Source organism: Alligator sinensis, unplaced genomic scaffold (genome assembly GCF_000455745.1).
Source record: "Alligator sinensis unplaced genomic scaffold, ASM45574v1 scaffold721_1, whole genome shotgun sequence".
NCBI lineage: Eukaryota > Metazoa > Chordata > Crocodylia > Alligatoridae > Alligator > Alligator sinensis.
The window spans coordinates 1612879-1630915 of NW_005841857.1; the positions used below are offsets into that span (position 1 = coordinate 1612879).

General features: G+C 42.7%; 1 protein-coding gene across 14 annotated transcripts in view; it reads left to right on the forward strand.

The window, feature by feature from the left end:
• Positions 1–18037, forward strand: part of PTK2 (protein tyrosine kinase 2) — a 312007-nt gene that overhangs the window by 235940 nt on the left and 58030 nt on the right. For 4 of the 14 annotated variants that reach the window (XM_025214534.1, XM_025214537.1, XM_025214598.1 and 1 more), the window contains 5 exons: positions 3598–3681; positions 4971–4988; positions 7638–7694; positions 10205–10225; positions 11312–11409. In XM_025214534.1, coding sequence (XP_025070319.1) covers positions 3598–3681; positions 4971–4988; positions 7638–7694; positions 10205–10225; positions 11312–11409 — 278 coding nt within the window. The remainder of the gene's footprint in view (positions 1–3597; positions 3682–4970; positions 4989–7637; positions 7695–10204; positions 10226–11311; positions 11410–18037) is intronic. The other 10 variants (XM_025214542.1, XM_025214552.1, XM_025214572.1 and 7 more) reach the window with 7 other exon arrangements.

Sequence of the window (18037 nt, forward strand, 5' to 3'; positions counted from 1 at the left end):
GTCCTCTATCGATACAAAACTGGGTGCCTTTATGCTCTCTATTTTACTCTTGAAGAGAAAAATGGAGGACATTAGTGATATGAAACCTGACGCCTTTATGTCCTCTATTTTTCTCTTCAAGAGTAAAATAGAGAGCATAAAGGCACCCAGTTTTGTATCGATAGAGGACGGAGGACAACTGGACTGTCCTCTGTGATGGCCACCCTAGCCTCATCCCAGAGCAGAAGTACTTATTAGTCCCTATGTGACCTTGCACTTCGTATTGTTGAATTTCATTCCTTAATTTTACTTCAGGCTTCATGGTCATCCATTTCTTACGTGAGATCCTGATTCTCTTCCATGTTGACAGTGCCTCTCAACGTTGTGTCATCAGCAGATTTCATTACCACACTCCGACTTTTTCTGCTAAGAGCTTTAAAAAAAACTATTAAATCTGATGAGTTCCAAGGGTGATATCAGTGGGGAACTCCACTAGTAATCTTCTTCCAGTCTGACAGTTTCAAGGTACTTTTGTTTTAGTGAGCCGCTTTGTTCTGTACAGAAAAAGCAGTTAAGTCTGCTTTCACTCTCAGAAGCTTTGCGTGCCCTCAAGTAAAAGGCAAAAGCACGTGATAATGCCAGCTGGAAGTTATGCTGAACACTGGAAATGGTTTCAAGTGGCATTCATTCCAGGGCTGCATTGTGTAAGCTCCTTAACAAAGAAACTTGAAATGACCTTGGAGCAACATCTTCATGCAATCTCTTATTTATTTTTATTCATAGAAGATAGTTGCACCAGTTTTGAACTTGTGATTCTAGCACATAAAAAGAAAAACTGGAATTGCATGAATTTAGATGCAGAAAGTAATAGGCTGAGCTGCTTTCTTTCCAAGTCGCCAGTCTGAATATAGCATTAGCTCATTTGTCATCACAACTGAGAAGTCAAGGATTGATCAGTTCTTTAAGCCCTGGATATTTTGCATTGCATCTCGTACTACATACATGGTCTTCAGTTTCAGTACTGGTCTTCCACTACTGCTATTCCAATACCTTTTCCCTAATCTCTTAAAAAAGGAGGGTACTTTTCCTGGGGCACCTGCTTCTGCTGCTCCAGGACATGCTGCAGATTCAGCATGTGAGGCCAGTCTGTGGGTCCAGTCCAAGCCATGAACCAAAAGCCCAGTTAATCTGGCCCACACGGCCAAATGAATTTGACACCCCTGTATTAGAAGATCGCCAGCTATTTGTATATGTTTGCAATTACTCTCTTGGGCTGTTATAAAAGATTTATTTTGTTTTATTTATTTTATTTTCAGGGCACAGTGGGAAATCTTTTATCCCCTTGTTCTGGCTCCTAATTAATTAACATCTCAGCAAAGCATAAGCTGTGTATAATTGAGTCACCCTTTAAACTTGTCTGTTTAAAGTTGACAGCTTGTGGCAGAAAATCCACACACATCTGTGTAAAATCATCCAAATCTGCATGAATCCTCCATGACCATTTCAGGCTGGACATAAGGAAGGACTTCTTTACTGACCAAGCCCCTGAGGCCTGGAACAGACTGCCGCCGGAGGTGGTTCAAGCACCTACTTTGAACTCCTTCAAGAGACATTTGGATACTTATCTTGCTGGGATCCTATGACCCCCTCCTGACTTCCTGCCTTTGGGGCCGGGGGCTGGACTCAATGATCTTCTGAGGTCCCTTCCAGCCCGAATGTCTATAAATCTATGAATCAGTGCCTGATGGTGTGGAGTTTCCCACTTCCTCCCAAGAAAGCACAGATCCCTAATAATTCTGTAGCCACCCCACCCACTTGTATGCTCCCTAGTCCCACAGCACTCCTTCCCCCTGTACCAACTCTGCTTCTTCCTCCTCTAAAGTTTTTTTCCCACTATGACCTCCCACTGACAGCTCCAGGAATGGTGCTTAACTTCCTTCCACCAGTCATGGGGAGCCAGCTGTAGATGGGATGTCTTGATCTTCCCTCCCCCCCAACCCTGTTTCCTTGGAGTTGCTGAGGTGGAGAAGAAGAGAAGGGAAGAAAAGGAGAAGTAGAAAGCAACCAATTCATTATCAAAAGGATGGGGGAATGAGAAACAGGGCTCTTGTTGAGCTCTTTTCTCCTTTTGCCTCCCAGGTTGTGAAAATGGTACAGGTTCCTTCTTCATCTTCTGTCGTCCTCAAAATTTCTGTCAAATCATGAGAAGAGTTGTGATGGCCTGGAGCAGCAAGCTGCTCTTTTGTTGGAGACGGGAGAGGGGAAGGACAGAGGAATAGGAATAAGCAACTGCCCAAGGTACCACAGTCAGGGAGGTGGCACACACACATGCATGCACGCACGGTCTCCCATCCTGCCACTCATGCCATGCAGGAGCCATTGGACAACTGTGGTGCAACTAATCCCAGGGGCTGGGCAACAGAGCCCGCCACCCCCAGCTGTGCCAAGACCTGATTGGAACCAACCAGCCAGAGCAGTGGGATAAAAAGCCTCCAAGTGATGGGCACTGTCAGGGAGCATGATGGACTGGGAGGAGGGCACCAAGGGCTGAGCCGAAGGCAAGGCAATGGTGCCCAGTGAGAAAGCAATGCAGCTGCGTGGCCCCAGATTGTTCACCAAGGGCTTCACCGTCACCAGCCTGATAGTGCTGGAGGCTGAACTGCAGCCTCCACTGCCCACCCCCCCCCCAACCACCACCAGCACTGCCAGGAGTGAAGGCACGGGCAATGCTGGGTGATAGTGCCTTGCCACTGGAGCTGGGCTTTCTGTTAGGCAGCTCTACCTGCAGCCCACCTGCCTGTCCTGCCACCCCGCACTGAGCCCCTGCTGCCCAGCACCAGGCAGCATCTCAGGTGAGCGGGCATGCACTGTCCTGAACTAGCCCACGGGGTCCCCTGCCACCCACAGCTGCTGGGGCACGTGTGCCCTGCACACGCACACCTCCCACACACAGTGCCAGAGACTTGATGGGGGGGCCAAGTTCACCGGAGTGCCATTTCCCCTAAGGCCGTCTCTGGGTAAGGATAGTCATTGGAGGGGGTTTCTCCACGCACCCTAAAAGAATTAGAACACCTGTGTAGTTGGCAGGTCTAATCGCAGAATGAGAGGAAAGCTTCCCTATTTGATCTGATGGGGAAATGCATTTCAGGGTTGGTTTTAGGTGGGAGAGAGGAGCTGCATGCATCTGTGTTGTGCTCCTGCAAGATGCGGATACCTTTCCAGAAAAGAACAGCAGCTTCCTTTCATACGTCAGAATTTGCAAGCAGTTAGCCTAGTTGTAGAGTTTGATTTCAGTATGCAAAGGAGGTAGGGTTTGGGTTATCCTGAATGAGTAATATTTGTTAGTCATTATTTGGCAAATGTTGACTTTAGAATCTATTCCAAGTCACTTTTTGAAATAAAACAAAATGTCAAAATAATTTTATTGCTGAAGTAACATAAATAAAGTTTATAGTTTACAGAAGAATTTAAAACCTCATCTTTTAGATACAGCATTGTAATGTAAACCTTTGCTTTCATAGTCATACTTTGCAGATGTGCTTTCCAGTCTTTCTTTTCTTTTATTTCCAAATAATTTGTTTCTATTTTTCTCTTTCCTTTTCTTGCCTCTTTGTAAAGGAGTCAATCACTGTCAGCATAAAGTAAAGAAAGCTAGGCGCTTTCTCCCTTTCGTCTTCTGTTCCCATGAGCCTTCGCCTAAGGGTACTGCACTGCTCTTTGTACAGGCTGCCTGATTAACTTAAAAGCTGAATACACTAACTCTTTGACTGTCTGTGTACAGTTTTACCCCAGCTTCAGGTAAACAGAGTTCCAAGAATAACAAATTAAATTTCTGCTGCCCCCTCCAATTTGATTTCCAGTAAGATGCCTCATATACTTGCAGGCTGCCGTTTTCATGGGAGAGTTTTCATTATTCGAGGTGTCATACGCTGCTATGGCAAACGATTTAGTCATTTTATTTCTTCAACCAGCCAGCCACTGAAGCTCTCCATTTCTTTCTGGCAGTAGTGCACTCGGATTGCATTCTTGGACCCCTGATACAGCATGCGAGTGAATGACGTAGAATGGCAACAGTAAACGTTAGTTAAGATCACATGAATTGGAGTGAACGTAGCAATGCTGGCTGTTGTGTAGTCCAGCTTTGTCTGGATAGTCTTTGGCTTTGGCGGGGTGAGGGAGCTGTAGTGGGAGAACTGGTATAATAAAAGGTGCATTAATTTTTGCAGTACAGAATGTGTTTTGAATTTTAGTTTGATTTTCAATCAATACTTCATGTGCCTCACCTTTTGGTGTGAATATGTGCTATGGTAGAGAGCCGCTATGCTAAATCCAGAATATCAGTGTTAATCTGAACAAGCGCCCAATGGACTTGCCCTGTTTGTTGCTTATAACTTAAATTGCAAATTCATATAACTCTGGTATGCTTAGAGTTTAGTGAATATATATTTTTCCAGCTCTTTTTGGCATCTAAGCAACAGTGTAGGAGTACCTTCCATTCAAAAGAGGTAGCACTAACTAATTATCAAGAAGATGTAATTGTACATGCAAAGTTTTAGAGACCAAATCCACAGTTGGTATAAATTAGTATAGCTCATCTAGTCCCAAGAGTTCTGTATTGTGGTGGAAGTTGAATTTAAACTAAAATTTAACAGTGCGTAATATAGTGCACTGTACCAACTGGTTTCTTTTCTAACTTTATTTGGTTGAACTTTATGTAACAAAACAGCTACCCTGCATTCTATCACTAGCTCTGAGCTGATTGTGCCTAAGCCCCTTGGGTTTTAGGTGAAAAGTCTTAAGTTGCGCTATTTTTCTGGTTTCTCTTGAGTTAGTGTATATTTATTACTAAGAAAAGTCTTAATATACTTCTGGTTTCTCATGAATTTAATAGTATATTTTCCCTCTCTCTCCCCCACTCTTTTTTTTTCCTCTCTCCCCCTTCTCCCTCCCCTCTGTTTTTCTCTCTCCTTGCATGCCACCTGGATCTCCAGATGAAATTAGTGGGGACGGTAATGTTTTCTAGTCTGTGTGTTACTAACATTCAATATGCAGCCTTTGTGTCCATATATCACTAACACACATTTCAGCTGTTAATTTTTATACAGATTATAGAACAAAAAAGAAAAACATACATTAGAGATTAGCGTGTATGGTATGAACATTGTACCTTTTAAAACGACGTGACTGCTATTTTCTGTTAGGTGAACTGAACAAAGAAAAGCTTTTCAAACACTATGCAATGTGTTTGATAACGTTTCAGAAGTCAAGTAGGGAAGGCTAAATTGCATGCGTTTGCAGTGAGACTTCTGGCATTGAAATGAGATTTTGGGAGGTTTTAAAGTGATTATTCCTTATGATTAAAATAACAGGAATAATCTAGAAAAAATTAGTTAAAGGGACTTTTCTTCAATAAATGAAGTCAACTGATGTGATGCAAAATGGCAAACGATTCAGTTGTGTGATGCTTGCTCTTCAAAAGCATGGTAATATCCAAGAGGGAACCATTACAATTTTGTGGTCTTATACAATACGTGCCAAAGTATCTCACCGAGTAATTTTTTTGTTTTAAGCTCATCAATTCTGTTTGAGCTCAAGGATATCTTTTAGATCCTGTCTCAGTGTAAAGACTGCAAAAAGGTCTTGCAATCTTTGTTTTGGGTCATTTTAAAACTGATGGCCACAACTTCCTCTGGACAAGATTTTAACAGGAATGTTGCTGCAGATTCCCATTACTCCCAGAAGTGCTGGAGACTTGGATGAGCCTTTTCCTTGATTCTTAGTTTTTGTTCCCTTTAAACATTCATTAAAGTATGGAGAGGAAAGCGCTTATGTTCCTTAAAGGCTGGAAGCTACTAATGTAGCCGTTGTTCTCTCCTAGATTAGAAAGCAACTATTCTTGAATTTGAAGCCACTTTTCACACTTTATAAAAACCATTCCTTGTTTTAGTATTGTGACAGATTGTATTTTTGACTGTCCACTAAGTTCCAAACCACAGGACTTTAATTCCCTTTTAAGATGTTGAAAAACAACAGTAAGCTCAAGTTGCTTGTATGTGCCTTATCTGTTCTCCGGTACCTCCCTAAGTAGTGGCAGATACATCAGCAGCTGGCATGAAATAGAAACACCGTAACGAGTTCAAATTACCTGACTACAATATCACAGGAAAACAGAATGACCTCTCAGTTACATCAGTATCCTTGTAAATTAAATATTTCCTTGCCAATGAATGTTAATTTTTTAGACCAACATTACTCAGACTGAGGCTAGTCTCGGTAGAGAAAAGGAGTGAAGAGTGAAACAAGAAAAAGTGTATAAATTGATCTCCATCTCCTCCTTTTGATGCATGTTTCCAATTTAAACTCAGCAAACTCTTACCATCCATCCCTTGAGTATTCAATACACTATTCTGCTTTGTGAAGTCCTGAGTGGAAATGACCCAGCAAGAAAGAAAAAATTAACAGAATTTCCCTGCCCCCTTCTTCAAAAACACAGTATATTGTCACAGATTAATCCAAAGAACAATGCCTTCCTTTTAAAAAGCTATCATGTAGGAATCCTGAACAACTTGGCAGAGGTTTTTCTGAGATGAATACCTCGTTAGCTACCTAAATCCATGGGTAGGTACCCTGACAAGGGCTGATTTTTTCGAAGTTGCCGAGCAAGCCGGAAATACCCATTTTTATCTGTAGGAATTGTCAAATGCTTTGTACCTTCTGAAAAACAAGTCACTTAGGTGGCCAAGTCCAATTATCCATAGTCATGGGCTATGTTTCTAGAAGCATTTATTGCCTGCTTGTTAGACAATCAGTTACTGCTACTGAAAGCTCTTTAGGGAAGAGAAGTTATCTTCCTACATAACATTTTACCACCTAGAACATTTGGGGGATGCTGTTAAATAAACGGAGAAAGTAAATAGGTTTTTTTTCTTCCAAACTATAAGCTTTCTGAGATACCAGGTCTTGGTAACACTCTTAGGAAAGAGAGTTATTGAAGTGAATTTTTTATAAACTAAACAAGCTTAGATGAATAGGGCAGATAACAGGTACAAAGGGAGAGTACCAGTTCTAGAAATCTTTACTCTCCAAGAAAACTGGAAAGTGTATACACCTTGCCACCCACAGAAAATCATACACTAAATAGTTGGTGCACTTTGTAATGACCTGGGACACAGCTTGTTTTACCTGTGACGCAGCAAATCCTGCAGTGTAAAGGACTATTTTATTTGCAGTTCATTCAAAAAAATAAAAAAAGTTTAACCTTCTGTTGTTTGCAGTTTCTGTCCATTGCTAACAAGGGTTAGGTGTGAAGAATTCATTATTAATAAATCAGAGGATTTTTTTTAAAGAAGTCTTCAATGTAAACGAATTGATTTCCATTATAGAGCTAATACTTTTAAAAGTAGATGCTAATTCCCCTTCTACTCCCTGATAGACAAGCCTCTGTACTGTAACATAGGGGACAGTGAGGTCATCTTCATTTCCATGATTCATGCATGAGCAGATTTGAATCATGTCTTTCTGAAATGAATTTCAGCAGTGGTGAAAACTGGGGGTTTAGGTGCATTTCTGACTGTATTTGTGGGGCTTGGGGATATAATGTGTTTTAAACTTCTTTTAGTATGTCTTTTTCCCAAAACTCTCTGATTCCTTCCTTACAGAAACAGATGACTATGCAGAGATTATAGATGAAGAAGATACTTACACAATGCCCTCAAGTAAGTGTGCTGCTTAACTTCAGAACTTAGGCTGCAAAGTTTCTTAGGTTTTACAAACACTGTATCTTGCATTTCAAAGCCCCAAGTAACAGGCTCACAAAAACATTTACTGTACAAATTATACTCTTGTGAATGCTGCGGCGTTTCAAATCCAGTCTCTGAAGCAGACAGTCACATTCTGCTGCATATTTACCATAGTAAATTTTGTTGCAGTAGGTTTCCATCTCATGTCCAAGCATAGAATTTAAAGTTGTGAATGAATGTAGTGCTAAGAGGATGAGGTAAATAAAATTTACTTGAGTCAAAAATAATTTGAACAGGCTTCATATACAGGTTTCCCTTGAATTATGTGGGTCCTGTATATGCAAATTTGCTCTTATGTAGTGACCCTTTTTATACCCAAAATTCATTAAATGCGAGGTGAATTCACTCTTATGTGATCGGCATAGGTGCCCCCCCCCCCCCCCCGAGGAGGTAAGTCTGTGTGGGGAGGAGAAAGGGCTGTGGGGCCAGGGCCCCACTCACCCCAGCCTCAGCTGCAGTTGCTCTGGGAGTGGCCGACACCAGCTGCCTGCAGCCGCTGGATGCCCCAAATCCTCCAGGGCTCCACTTGTCCCCACTCACCCCAGCTCCTGCTGCAGCAGACCTGGGAGCAGCCAACACCACTTGTCTACACCGCAGCTTGGCGCAGCTCAGGAACTGGGGTGAATGGGGACAAGCAGAGCCCCGGGGGAGTTGGGGCACAGTGCAACCCAGTGGCTGCAGGCAGCTGGTATCAGCTGCTCCCAGAGCAGCTGCAGCAGGGGCTGGGGTGAGTGGGGAGAAGCAGTGGCCCGGGGCTGCAGCAGGGAGCAAAGCGGAGAGAACTGTAAGTGGGTGTGGGGCATGGATCTTGCTGCTGTGTACACCCTGGGAGGGCTGGAAGGCTGCACTGGGCTCTTCCTGGGGGGTGCATACCCTCGGATCTGAGCGCAGGACGAGAGCAGGCTTCCTGGACTCTTGGCAGTGGCGCTGGAAGGGCAAATTGGGGGGGCTATGGCAAATTTTGGCGTGGCAGCAGACCCCCTCCCAGTGCCACCAGCTGCCCTGAGCACCAGGAAGAGCCCTGTGCCGCCACCAGCCCCAACCTGCAGCAGCAGCCTACTCTTGTCCCGCATGCAGATCCAGGGCACTCTCCCCCCGGGAAGAACCCAGCACAGCCCCCCCAGCCTGCAGCCCTCCTGGGGTGCACATAGCAGCAAGAGCCTCATTAGGAAGATTCCATGTAGGTTTGTTGCTTAGGCCTCCACACTAATGCATCCTCATACCCCAGCCAGCTCCGTCAGCATCTGTGCATGCATTGCAGTGCATTAAATGCCACCATAGGATAGTACTTGTGTTGGCAAATACTAACCTACAGCAGCATTTTATTAGTTTACTGCAGCCTAATAGAGCCGCACGTGTAGATGCCGAGACTTTACTGCAGAGCTAATTAGACAATTCCGTAGTAAATGTCTCATGTAGACGCACCCAGCAAGAAGGAATAGATCATGGTGAGGGGACAATACAAGGCTGTCATGAGTCTGCATTTTCAAAGACAAAAAGGCCAAAGGACCAAACCTACATGCAATCTTACTGTGCTCTCTCTGAATTAATATGCAATATTAAATTGGAATTTTAGTGTTCACTACTCTTTCAAGAAACTAGTACGCTGCTGTGAAAAATGCAGCTGCAGCTTGTGGTGAACGTCACAATCTAATACTTTACTACTTGCTAAGCTAAAATGGTCTCAAGAACTGACTAGGAGCATGAACTGGCAGAAAACTCAAGTTTCAGCTATGTCTGCAGATAAGGAGCATTATTGTGGGAGGTGGGGGACAAATGACACAGTTAAATGGATAACCATAATCAACTCAAATGCTTAATATTTAAGGTGATGATATACTTAGGTGGCACAGTGCTGTCTTCCCCTCACAGAAGAGAGAAGTTTCCTGACCTCTAAGCTACTGAGAACGGATTGGTTTCTTGACAAGGAAATTATTTTAATAGCAAAAATATATATTTCATAAAAGTGAAAACACATTTTGAATAGAATGCAGTAAATTACTGTGTAAATCTGCTTTAAAATAATACTGGGATCAAAGAAAATTGTAAAAAATTGTATGTTTATTTGTCTGTAAAGATGTATCTTATAGGTGAATAATCCTGCAATCCTTACTTGCCTGAGGATTTCAGTGGGATTACTTGCATGCTAAATCCTACTGGTGCTGAGCACTTTGGCTTGATCCAGCAAGTGCTTTGCTGAATGGGTCAGTGGTGAGCTGTTTATAGCACCAGGAAAATGTGGATTGTAGAGACCGACCTGTTTTGTGTTAGTAAAACCTTAAAAGTTGCTCAGATAGGTTATCTTCTTGGCTAAGCTAAAATATCTTTACCTTTTAAAAATTAAGAACTATTTGACCAAATGTCTTGTTAATTTTAAGAAGGTATATCTAAGTAAGTGTTTGATTTTTCTCTTAATTGCACTGCAGAAAGCTATGGAATAGATGAAGGTAACAGGAGACACTTTAACCATTTTTGTATGCTTGCAGTTTTGGAATGATGTGGAGTTTTTCAGTTTAAACCTGTTCACTTTCTTTTGATAAGCATTGCTTATATATAGTTAAGCTAATTCATTTGTTAGCTTTGGGATTTTAAAGAGGAATATGCAGGATTTTTAATACAAGTGAAAAGGCATTGATTACTTTTCTTTTCAGCTAGCTGACCTTATTTCTGTAGCATTAATGAGGCTATCAAATAATCAGGAATGAGGTCTAAGCTGGTTGAGTATAATTTTTTTTCTTGTGGAAAGGATAATGGCTATGGAAATGCACATTATACATTTTCCCAGCTCCTGAAATAGTATTGTTTGACTGCCAGAAGTTAAATTAAAAACTAAATAATTCAATTGCAACTGAATAAATTTGATTGCTAAGCTAGTGAGCCGTTTCTAGACTTGTGTTTACCCAGTCGACTAAAAAAACAAGTTAATACAATTGTGTAAATCACAGAACATTTTATTATGTCGATTTTCATGCCAGTTGTGCACTGTCAGATGTGACACACAGTCATCATTCTACTTGTATTAATTTTATCTTGATTTTTCACTCTTCTGGCTCCAGTTTTTTTGCTTGCAGCCACCTCTTTAAAAATACTCCTGGCTCAACTGATGGTTCAGAGATCTAAAATATCAAATGGTGGATACCTCTTAAACATATAAGAACACGTCGATTTTAGGGTGTTCTTAGTTAAATCCATGTTTCCCTAAGCAATTTTTGTTCCCTTCCTTATTCCTTTATCAGCTGTAATTACAAAGGATGTAATTATATTTATTGCATTGAAATAAATAATGCATAGTAATTAATTTAGTAAGTCAGATTTCAGAGGGTTTTATTCTCTGCTCTCATTCATACAATTGCTTAAGAGGATTCCACTGTGTATACAACATTTATATAGGTTGGCGTGCAGCAAATTTTAATCTTAATTATTTATACGTCAGGCATTTGAGTGGGTTACTTTTAGTTTGGCATCTTGTGGATTATTTCCTTTGAATATTTTTCATTAGTAGTTTGAAATTTAAATACATTGTATTCTTACAGCCAGAGATTATGAGATTCAGAGGGAGAGAATTGACCTAGGACGCTGTATTGGTGAAGGACAGTTTGGAGATGTACATCAAGGAGTTTACATGAGTCCAGTAAGTAAGGGTTTTTTTATAACCTTTACACACATTTTCAGAAAACTTGCTAGATATCTGATATGTCTCATCTGCATGAGCTGAACTATTGATGCATCAAGGCTTGATGTAACAATATTTATAAGAATGAATATATGACACTTATACTAAGTTAAAGATGCTGCACAAACTTTAAGTAATATCCACAGTGCTCCTATAAAACAGCTGCCATTATTCCCATTTTACAGATGGATAAATCACTTGTCTCATTTTCTCAAGGCCCTGCTCAAAGCACTGGCTGACATAGGGGTAGAACTCAGGAGTTGTGACTCCATCCATGTGCTCTCTTCATCATCTTGGTGACATATGAACAAGCTTAAGTTATCTGTCTTGAGAAACTGAGAACAATGTGATCGTTTTCCACACAGTTTAAATTTTCAAAAGAGCTTAGGGATTGGCTTCCTGAGTGGTCAGCATCCAGATTGGTGGCTGTGGTTTGAGAGAAGCTGCTCACCTAGTATGATACTAAATTCTCTTGAAATTTGACACCCTTGCCTGTTGCATTACACTTTCACTAAAGAAATGCTTCACTGCCTAGATTAATATTAGATGTCAAACACTTTGATTTAAACCTAAATCTAAATTGCCTGCTGGCTCGAGGCAGATTTAAGTGAATGAATATCTATGATACAAAACACTATCATGGTCGGTTTTTTGCCAGTCCCAGCAGAGGATGCCAGGCCTCCACAACTGCAGTTGACAACCCACAAGTGGAGTATTGTGCCCATGCAGAGCCATGTTGATGGCTGTGGGGCTCTCTTTTGGCAAAGCAGTCATCCTTCATGTTATAAACTGCAGGATCAGGACCTTAGTGGATACTCTCTGTCACTCCAGGAAGTGATCCTTTCAGATCAGGTGTGAGGCATGTTGGTGAGGAACCTTGCAACTCCCTGGTCCTCTTTCTGTGCAAGTCTGGCACTGTTCATCAGTGCTACACTTCCAGTCACACAACCTAATGCCAAATCAAACCATTTTTTTTCTTTCTCAAAAGAATCAAATTAATCTAGCAAAGGACTTAAGTGTATGAGTAATCCCATTGATACAGTGGTATTAACATACTCAAAATTCAGACATTTGAGTACTTTTCTGGATTAGACCATACATGGTAGTCTAGCAAAACTCTGATGATTTTAATGAGAGTTTGGTTCAACTAGGCACCTGTTTAAATTTGGGTAAGGACTTAAACGAGGTTTTATGGTAAAATATCGCAAACAGTTTTGAAATCCATGTGACTGCCACCTTTGTACTGAGACTTCCCTTGCTTCTCAAGTAGCCCCTGTCCATGTACTTGAGAAGCAAGGTCTACTCAGCTTGGGTAGAAGTGGATAAATCTGGTCCTGAAAGCAGGTCATGTTTAATTTTTGAAGAGCTTTTGCCTTAAAGATGCTTGCCAGCAGAGATCTTTTTTTCTTATGCATCATCAGCATCTGACTGTGTGATAATTGTTTTATTACACAAAGAAGAAAGCTGGAAGGAACCTCCATAGGTCATCTAGATCTAACATTTCAGACACTTTAAAAATGTTTGCATGGGTGGCATCTTTATAATTAAGTGCACGCATCATGAATGTGCAGTCTGACTGTTTGGAAGAAATTCCATCATAGTTTAAAGATTAGGCTGAAAAAATACATTGTGGCAGGTCCAGGTTTATTGTGACAGTGATTTATATCAGGTGCGTTTAGATTAGAAGTGAAAAGATGAGGGAGGATTCCTGACTTCCAGCCTTCTAAACTCAACCTGGAATCTGAAAAATCAGCTTATTTATCTCCAGTAATGATTATATTCTACTTGCAGACTTTAATTTTGTCAGGCGCGTACAGATCATAATAGAATCCAGCTCATCTACCTCTTTCATTACCTTTCTATATTAAACAGCCATTAGACAGACTATAGCTGGTAATCACAATCAGACTAAGTTGCTAAAGGCTGAGTAGAAAATGAACTTATAGGATCTTGATGCTTAGGGACCAGGAACTGAGACCATGCAGAGCAAATCTCATTTAAAAGGCCTAAAGAGCATGAAATTTACCTAGAATGTTATTTAAAATTCCATTTGCTTTTCATTAATCAAAACCATTATGTTTGCATTGTTATGCCAGGTTTAGCCCAGACAATCATATCCTCACTATCATTTCTCTCTCCATCCCTTTCCAAAAACCTGGCTTTTAACAATTTGATTTTTCTCTCTCTATTTAGTTTATCCCACAATGATGCCTTCTTAATTTGCCTTGCACCATACTTGAGGATTCTTGCTAACTGCAAAGCCTTAAACTGTTTCACTCATTTCTAATGCTGATTACATACAAAAGATTTATCAATGAGAGCTCCCAAATATCCTTTGCAACACTACTTCATTTGTATGTTAAAATAAAAGAAAATAATCTTGATTTAAAGTTAACTATGCTTAATGTTTTATAGATAACTTGAATAAGATCATTGATTATCCAGGGTATCAATTTGGTGCCCATACGCTACAGAGTACTCCCATCACCACCCCCTGAAGCAAGCTCCCCAGGCTGCCAGGTGCATCCAGCCACAGCCTGATACCAGCAGCAGTCAGGAAGACATGCCAGGCAGTCCAGGAGGGCTGCATCAGGCAGCAGGGACAGAAGTGCTCTGTAGAAGGGCAGCAGCACAGGGTAAGCCCCTACCACGTGCTGCTCCCAGTTGTGCTGGGGCAGGTATGGTGGGGACCAGGGTTAGGGCCTCCATTCCTCCCCTCTGTCACCTTCCCACCTGCTGCTGCTGACAGCTGAACACTGGTGAGGGGACAGGGCAGGGACAAGGGGACAGGGCTGGGGCAAGAAGCCATGCTGGGCAGCAGGCAGAGGGGAAGGCCCCACCTTGCAGTCCCTCCCCGCCACACCTGTGCTGGCCGGGGTTGAGGCTAGCTCTCCCCTCCCTTCACTGCCCAGGTGTGTGCCTCCTGCCTGTGCTGCTCAGCTCCAGTCTTGTGCAAGCTGGGGCAGCCCCAGGGAACAGAACCAGAGCCCTCCCCGCTGGCAGCATGGTCTCATAGCCCCGTGCCGTGTGGCAGGGAAAGTAGAGTCCTACAGGAGGAAGGACCAGGCCCCCTGGGACACCGGCAAACTGCCGGTGGCAGAAGCAGGAGCCCGGTGTGACTGCAGGAATTGCAATTGCAGGAATCATAATGAGTGCCTGCTGTTGCTGCCCAGAGCCCCAAGGTAGGCCCAACTCCCCCTCCTGCCCCAACTCCCCCTCCTGCCACCCTCCCCACCTAGGACCACTGTGTAAAGCCAGAAAATTTCTGAACTACAGATCCTCCCTTCCCCTTACCCAACCCCTCACCCCCCACCTACGGCTGACAGCTTGGAGCAGCTACACATGGCCAAGGCTAGCAAGTCACCCTGTGAGGGGGGGTTAGGAGGGACCCACAAGGCAGCATGGGATGCTAGGGCACTGCATCCTGCAACCAGGGGATATGGTACTGAAGTTCTGTAGATTTAACCTAAATCAGTTAAACCTGATAACACCAGTCTTTAAAAATGATTTTAAACTAGTACTTAAAAATGGTTTGGAGCATGCAAAAAGAAGTTTGTGTGCTCTAAACTTCTGTTACAGGTATAGATCAGTTTCCGGCCACCTAAACTGGAAAAAATATAATGTCCGCACCTGGCCTTTGTGAATGACCCAGAAAACAGATATTGAAAACCATGAAGTATAATCTTAGCATCATTCTCTTAACATTTGTGCGTGTAAAAATAGAAGTGAAAGGCAGACAGAGTAAACTCACACCTGGGCCATCACTCTATGAGATAAAAGGTGTCCTCAACTCCAGCTGGTTCCCAAGGGTGGAAAGGGACTGTGAACCTTGGTATGGTCAATCCATTAAGCAAGAAAGTTATGTTCCCCTAGCTGTCATAGTAGCTCATACTACACGCAGGAATGTAGTATTGATGTAACTTCACAGTTAGGGCGGCTAGGATCTGGAACCAACTTCCAAGGGAAGTGGTGCTGGCTCCTACCCTGGGGGGCTTTAAAAAGAGGCTTGATGCCTACCTGGCTGGGGTCATTTGAGCCCAGTTTTCCTCCTGCCCAGGCAGGGGGTCGGACTTGAAGATCTACAAGGTCCTTCCGACCCTACTTCTGTGATTCTGTGAACTGTGATAGTTGAGGAAGTAAGAGAGAAACATTTGTCTGGCAATCCCTCTTTCAATGGTCCTACTTCATAATTAGGAGACATGTTAGAAAAGTTTTTGGGTGCAAAATGCCATTCCTCTGGTCTGGGAAAGATTAAGCTACCAGTAGCTTTCCAGTTGCATTTCAAGGTGCTAGTTTTGACCTGTAGGCTAGGGACAAAAATTATACATAAACCAGCATAAGCAATCAGAAACTTGTCTAAAGCTGTAACAAAACAGAAGTTCAGTGCACACAAACCAGTTTAAAAATGGCCAAACTGGGTTTAAGGTAGACCTAAATGAATGTAGTATCAGATTTAATCAGTCTAGGTTACATCAGCATATCGGGCTTCTGTCCCAGATCCCTCCTGACACAAGTTGCATCATAGACCCCCAGGATGACTTGTGGCCCCCTGCTAACTCTCCCTCCTTGGCCCACACTGTCTGCTCCAGCTGAGCAGGGCCAGCCCCGCTGCCAGGCTGGCATGGAGCTGAAACAGCAAAGCCTCTGTTTTGCATCCTGTCTGTACCTGTCAGACCAGCACTGGGGGGGGAGGTTGGGGAACAGAGCCTCCCAGCCCCTACCCACAAGCCCTGGCAGCCCCCGGTCTGCAAGGGTTGGCTGGACCGATGCGAATCAGTGACATACGGGGGAGACATGGGGGAAGGAGTCCCCTGTCCTGAGGCCAGCACCCCGAGCCAGGCACCTGGGACAGACAGTGTGGGTAGCCACAGCTAATCAGAGGGAAAGTGAGCGGGGATCTGGGGTGCTGGAGAGAGTGGAGGAGGCAGTGGGCCCGATCCAGGCCACCAGGGAATGGGGGCAGACCCTGTCTCAGCACCGGGATGGGGGCTCCTTCTCCCCTCCTGCCAGTCAGAGAGTGGCAGGGGGTGGGACTCAGCAGCTGGCCCAGCAGCGCAGGGGGAATCACCCTCGGCTGACTGTCTGTACTTAGCTGTAGATCCTGAACAGCCTGAGACCTACTTCAGGGACCACCTTGTCTCCTATGCCTCATCATGATCCCTAAGGTCAGCCAAGAACAATCTCCTGCAAGTACCATCAGTACGTCAAGTCTGCTTGGTGAAGCATGTTGGAGGTTGTTCTCAGCAGTCGCTCCTCAGCTCTTGAGCTCCCTCCTTGAGGCCTAAGAGCTTGAGCCTTTTGGACACAATGCAAGACCTTTCTGTTTGGACAGGCATTTAGCAAGCAAAACCAGGACGAGAGAGTTAGTGGGTCTCAGCTTCATTATTTTATTTATTCCAGTTGCCCTTAATTGCTTATTGCAATTAAAGTTTTTTTGCTTTAATTGCAGTAAGCCACTCTGAGACTGTGTTGCGAAGGGAGGCACATAGATAACATGAATTAATTAATTAACGTATGATAATGTGATCACATGGTTTTAATATAACATATGTCAACCTCAGTTGAATTTAGTGGGACAACGCATGTGAATCATATTCACAGGACCAAGACTTCAGCGTGGGGAGCTGTTGTATTAATTATATTGGCTTAGCTACCAGAAAGATAAGCCTTTAATGGAGCAGTGTTGTAACCTAGGAGAACTGTTATTTTGAGAAGCTTCCAAAGCCACAAGCTGAAGAGCACTGCTACTTTGTTATGCAGATTACCCATTCAGTTCATTTAGCTTTTAATTTTCCATTGAAATATAATTTTCCACTTGCTCCTTTTTTGTGGGTACTAACAAAGTGTGAACATCTTAAAGCTTTTTTTGAAAGGAAAGGTGGTGCTGCTTTTTTGTGCTGTCTACAGCCTATAAAAAAAAAATTTGTAAAACACACCGTAGAAAGAGAAGATTAAAGATGACGTCTTAGCCACGAGGCCTCCTTCAGGGTGACGGGTCTTATGTTGTGCACCCAAAAGAAAAGTAGATTGTCTGCTATATTCTGCTGCTTTCTAATTTGAATAGCTATGTTGTACAGAAGTCTTAATTTCAAACTCTTGCTTTAGCTGATTGTGAGGCTGTTGCATAAAATCTTTGTGCTATGCTCCTGTGAAATTTGTGAATTAAACAGAAAAGTTTAATTACTTTGCATCACGATAGCAATCTGCTTATTATTAAGGGCTTCAGCAGTCATAATTGCATCCAGCTTTCTGCACCGCAGAAGCCTACGCAAGACTGCAGACACTCCAGAAAGTCCTTTATGTGGCTTTTCTCAAGGTGCTTTGTTACAAAAGCCAAATATATTTTTAAGGGCAAAAAGTATTTGATTCCTCTGCGTCACTTAATGTTGTATCCAGGATGATCCACCTTTTCAACAGTGTAAGAAAGTGCATAGTAATATTTAGGTAAGCTGGTTGTCTGCTTTTATAATTCTTCTACAAATTAGAAGCAACTCTTTAAGGTTGATCAAATTTAACTACCTATGTTATAGGCAAATATGTTCTATAAAATGCACTTAGTTGTTTAATATGTTTAATTTTGATTATT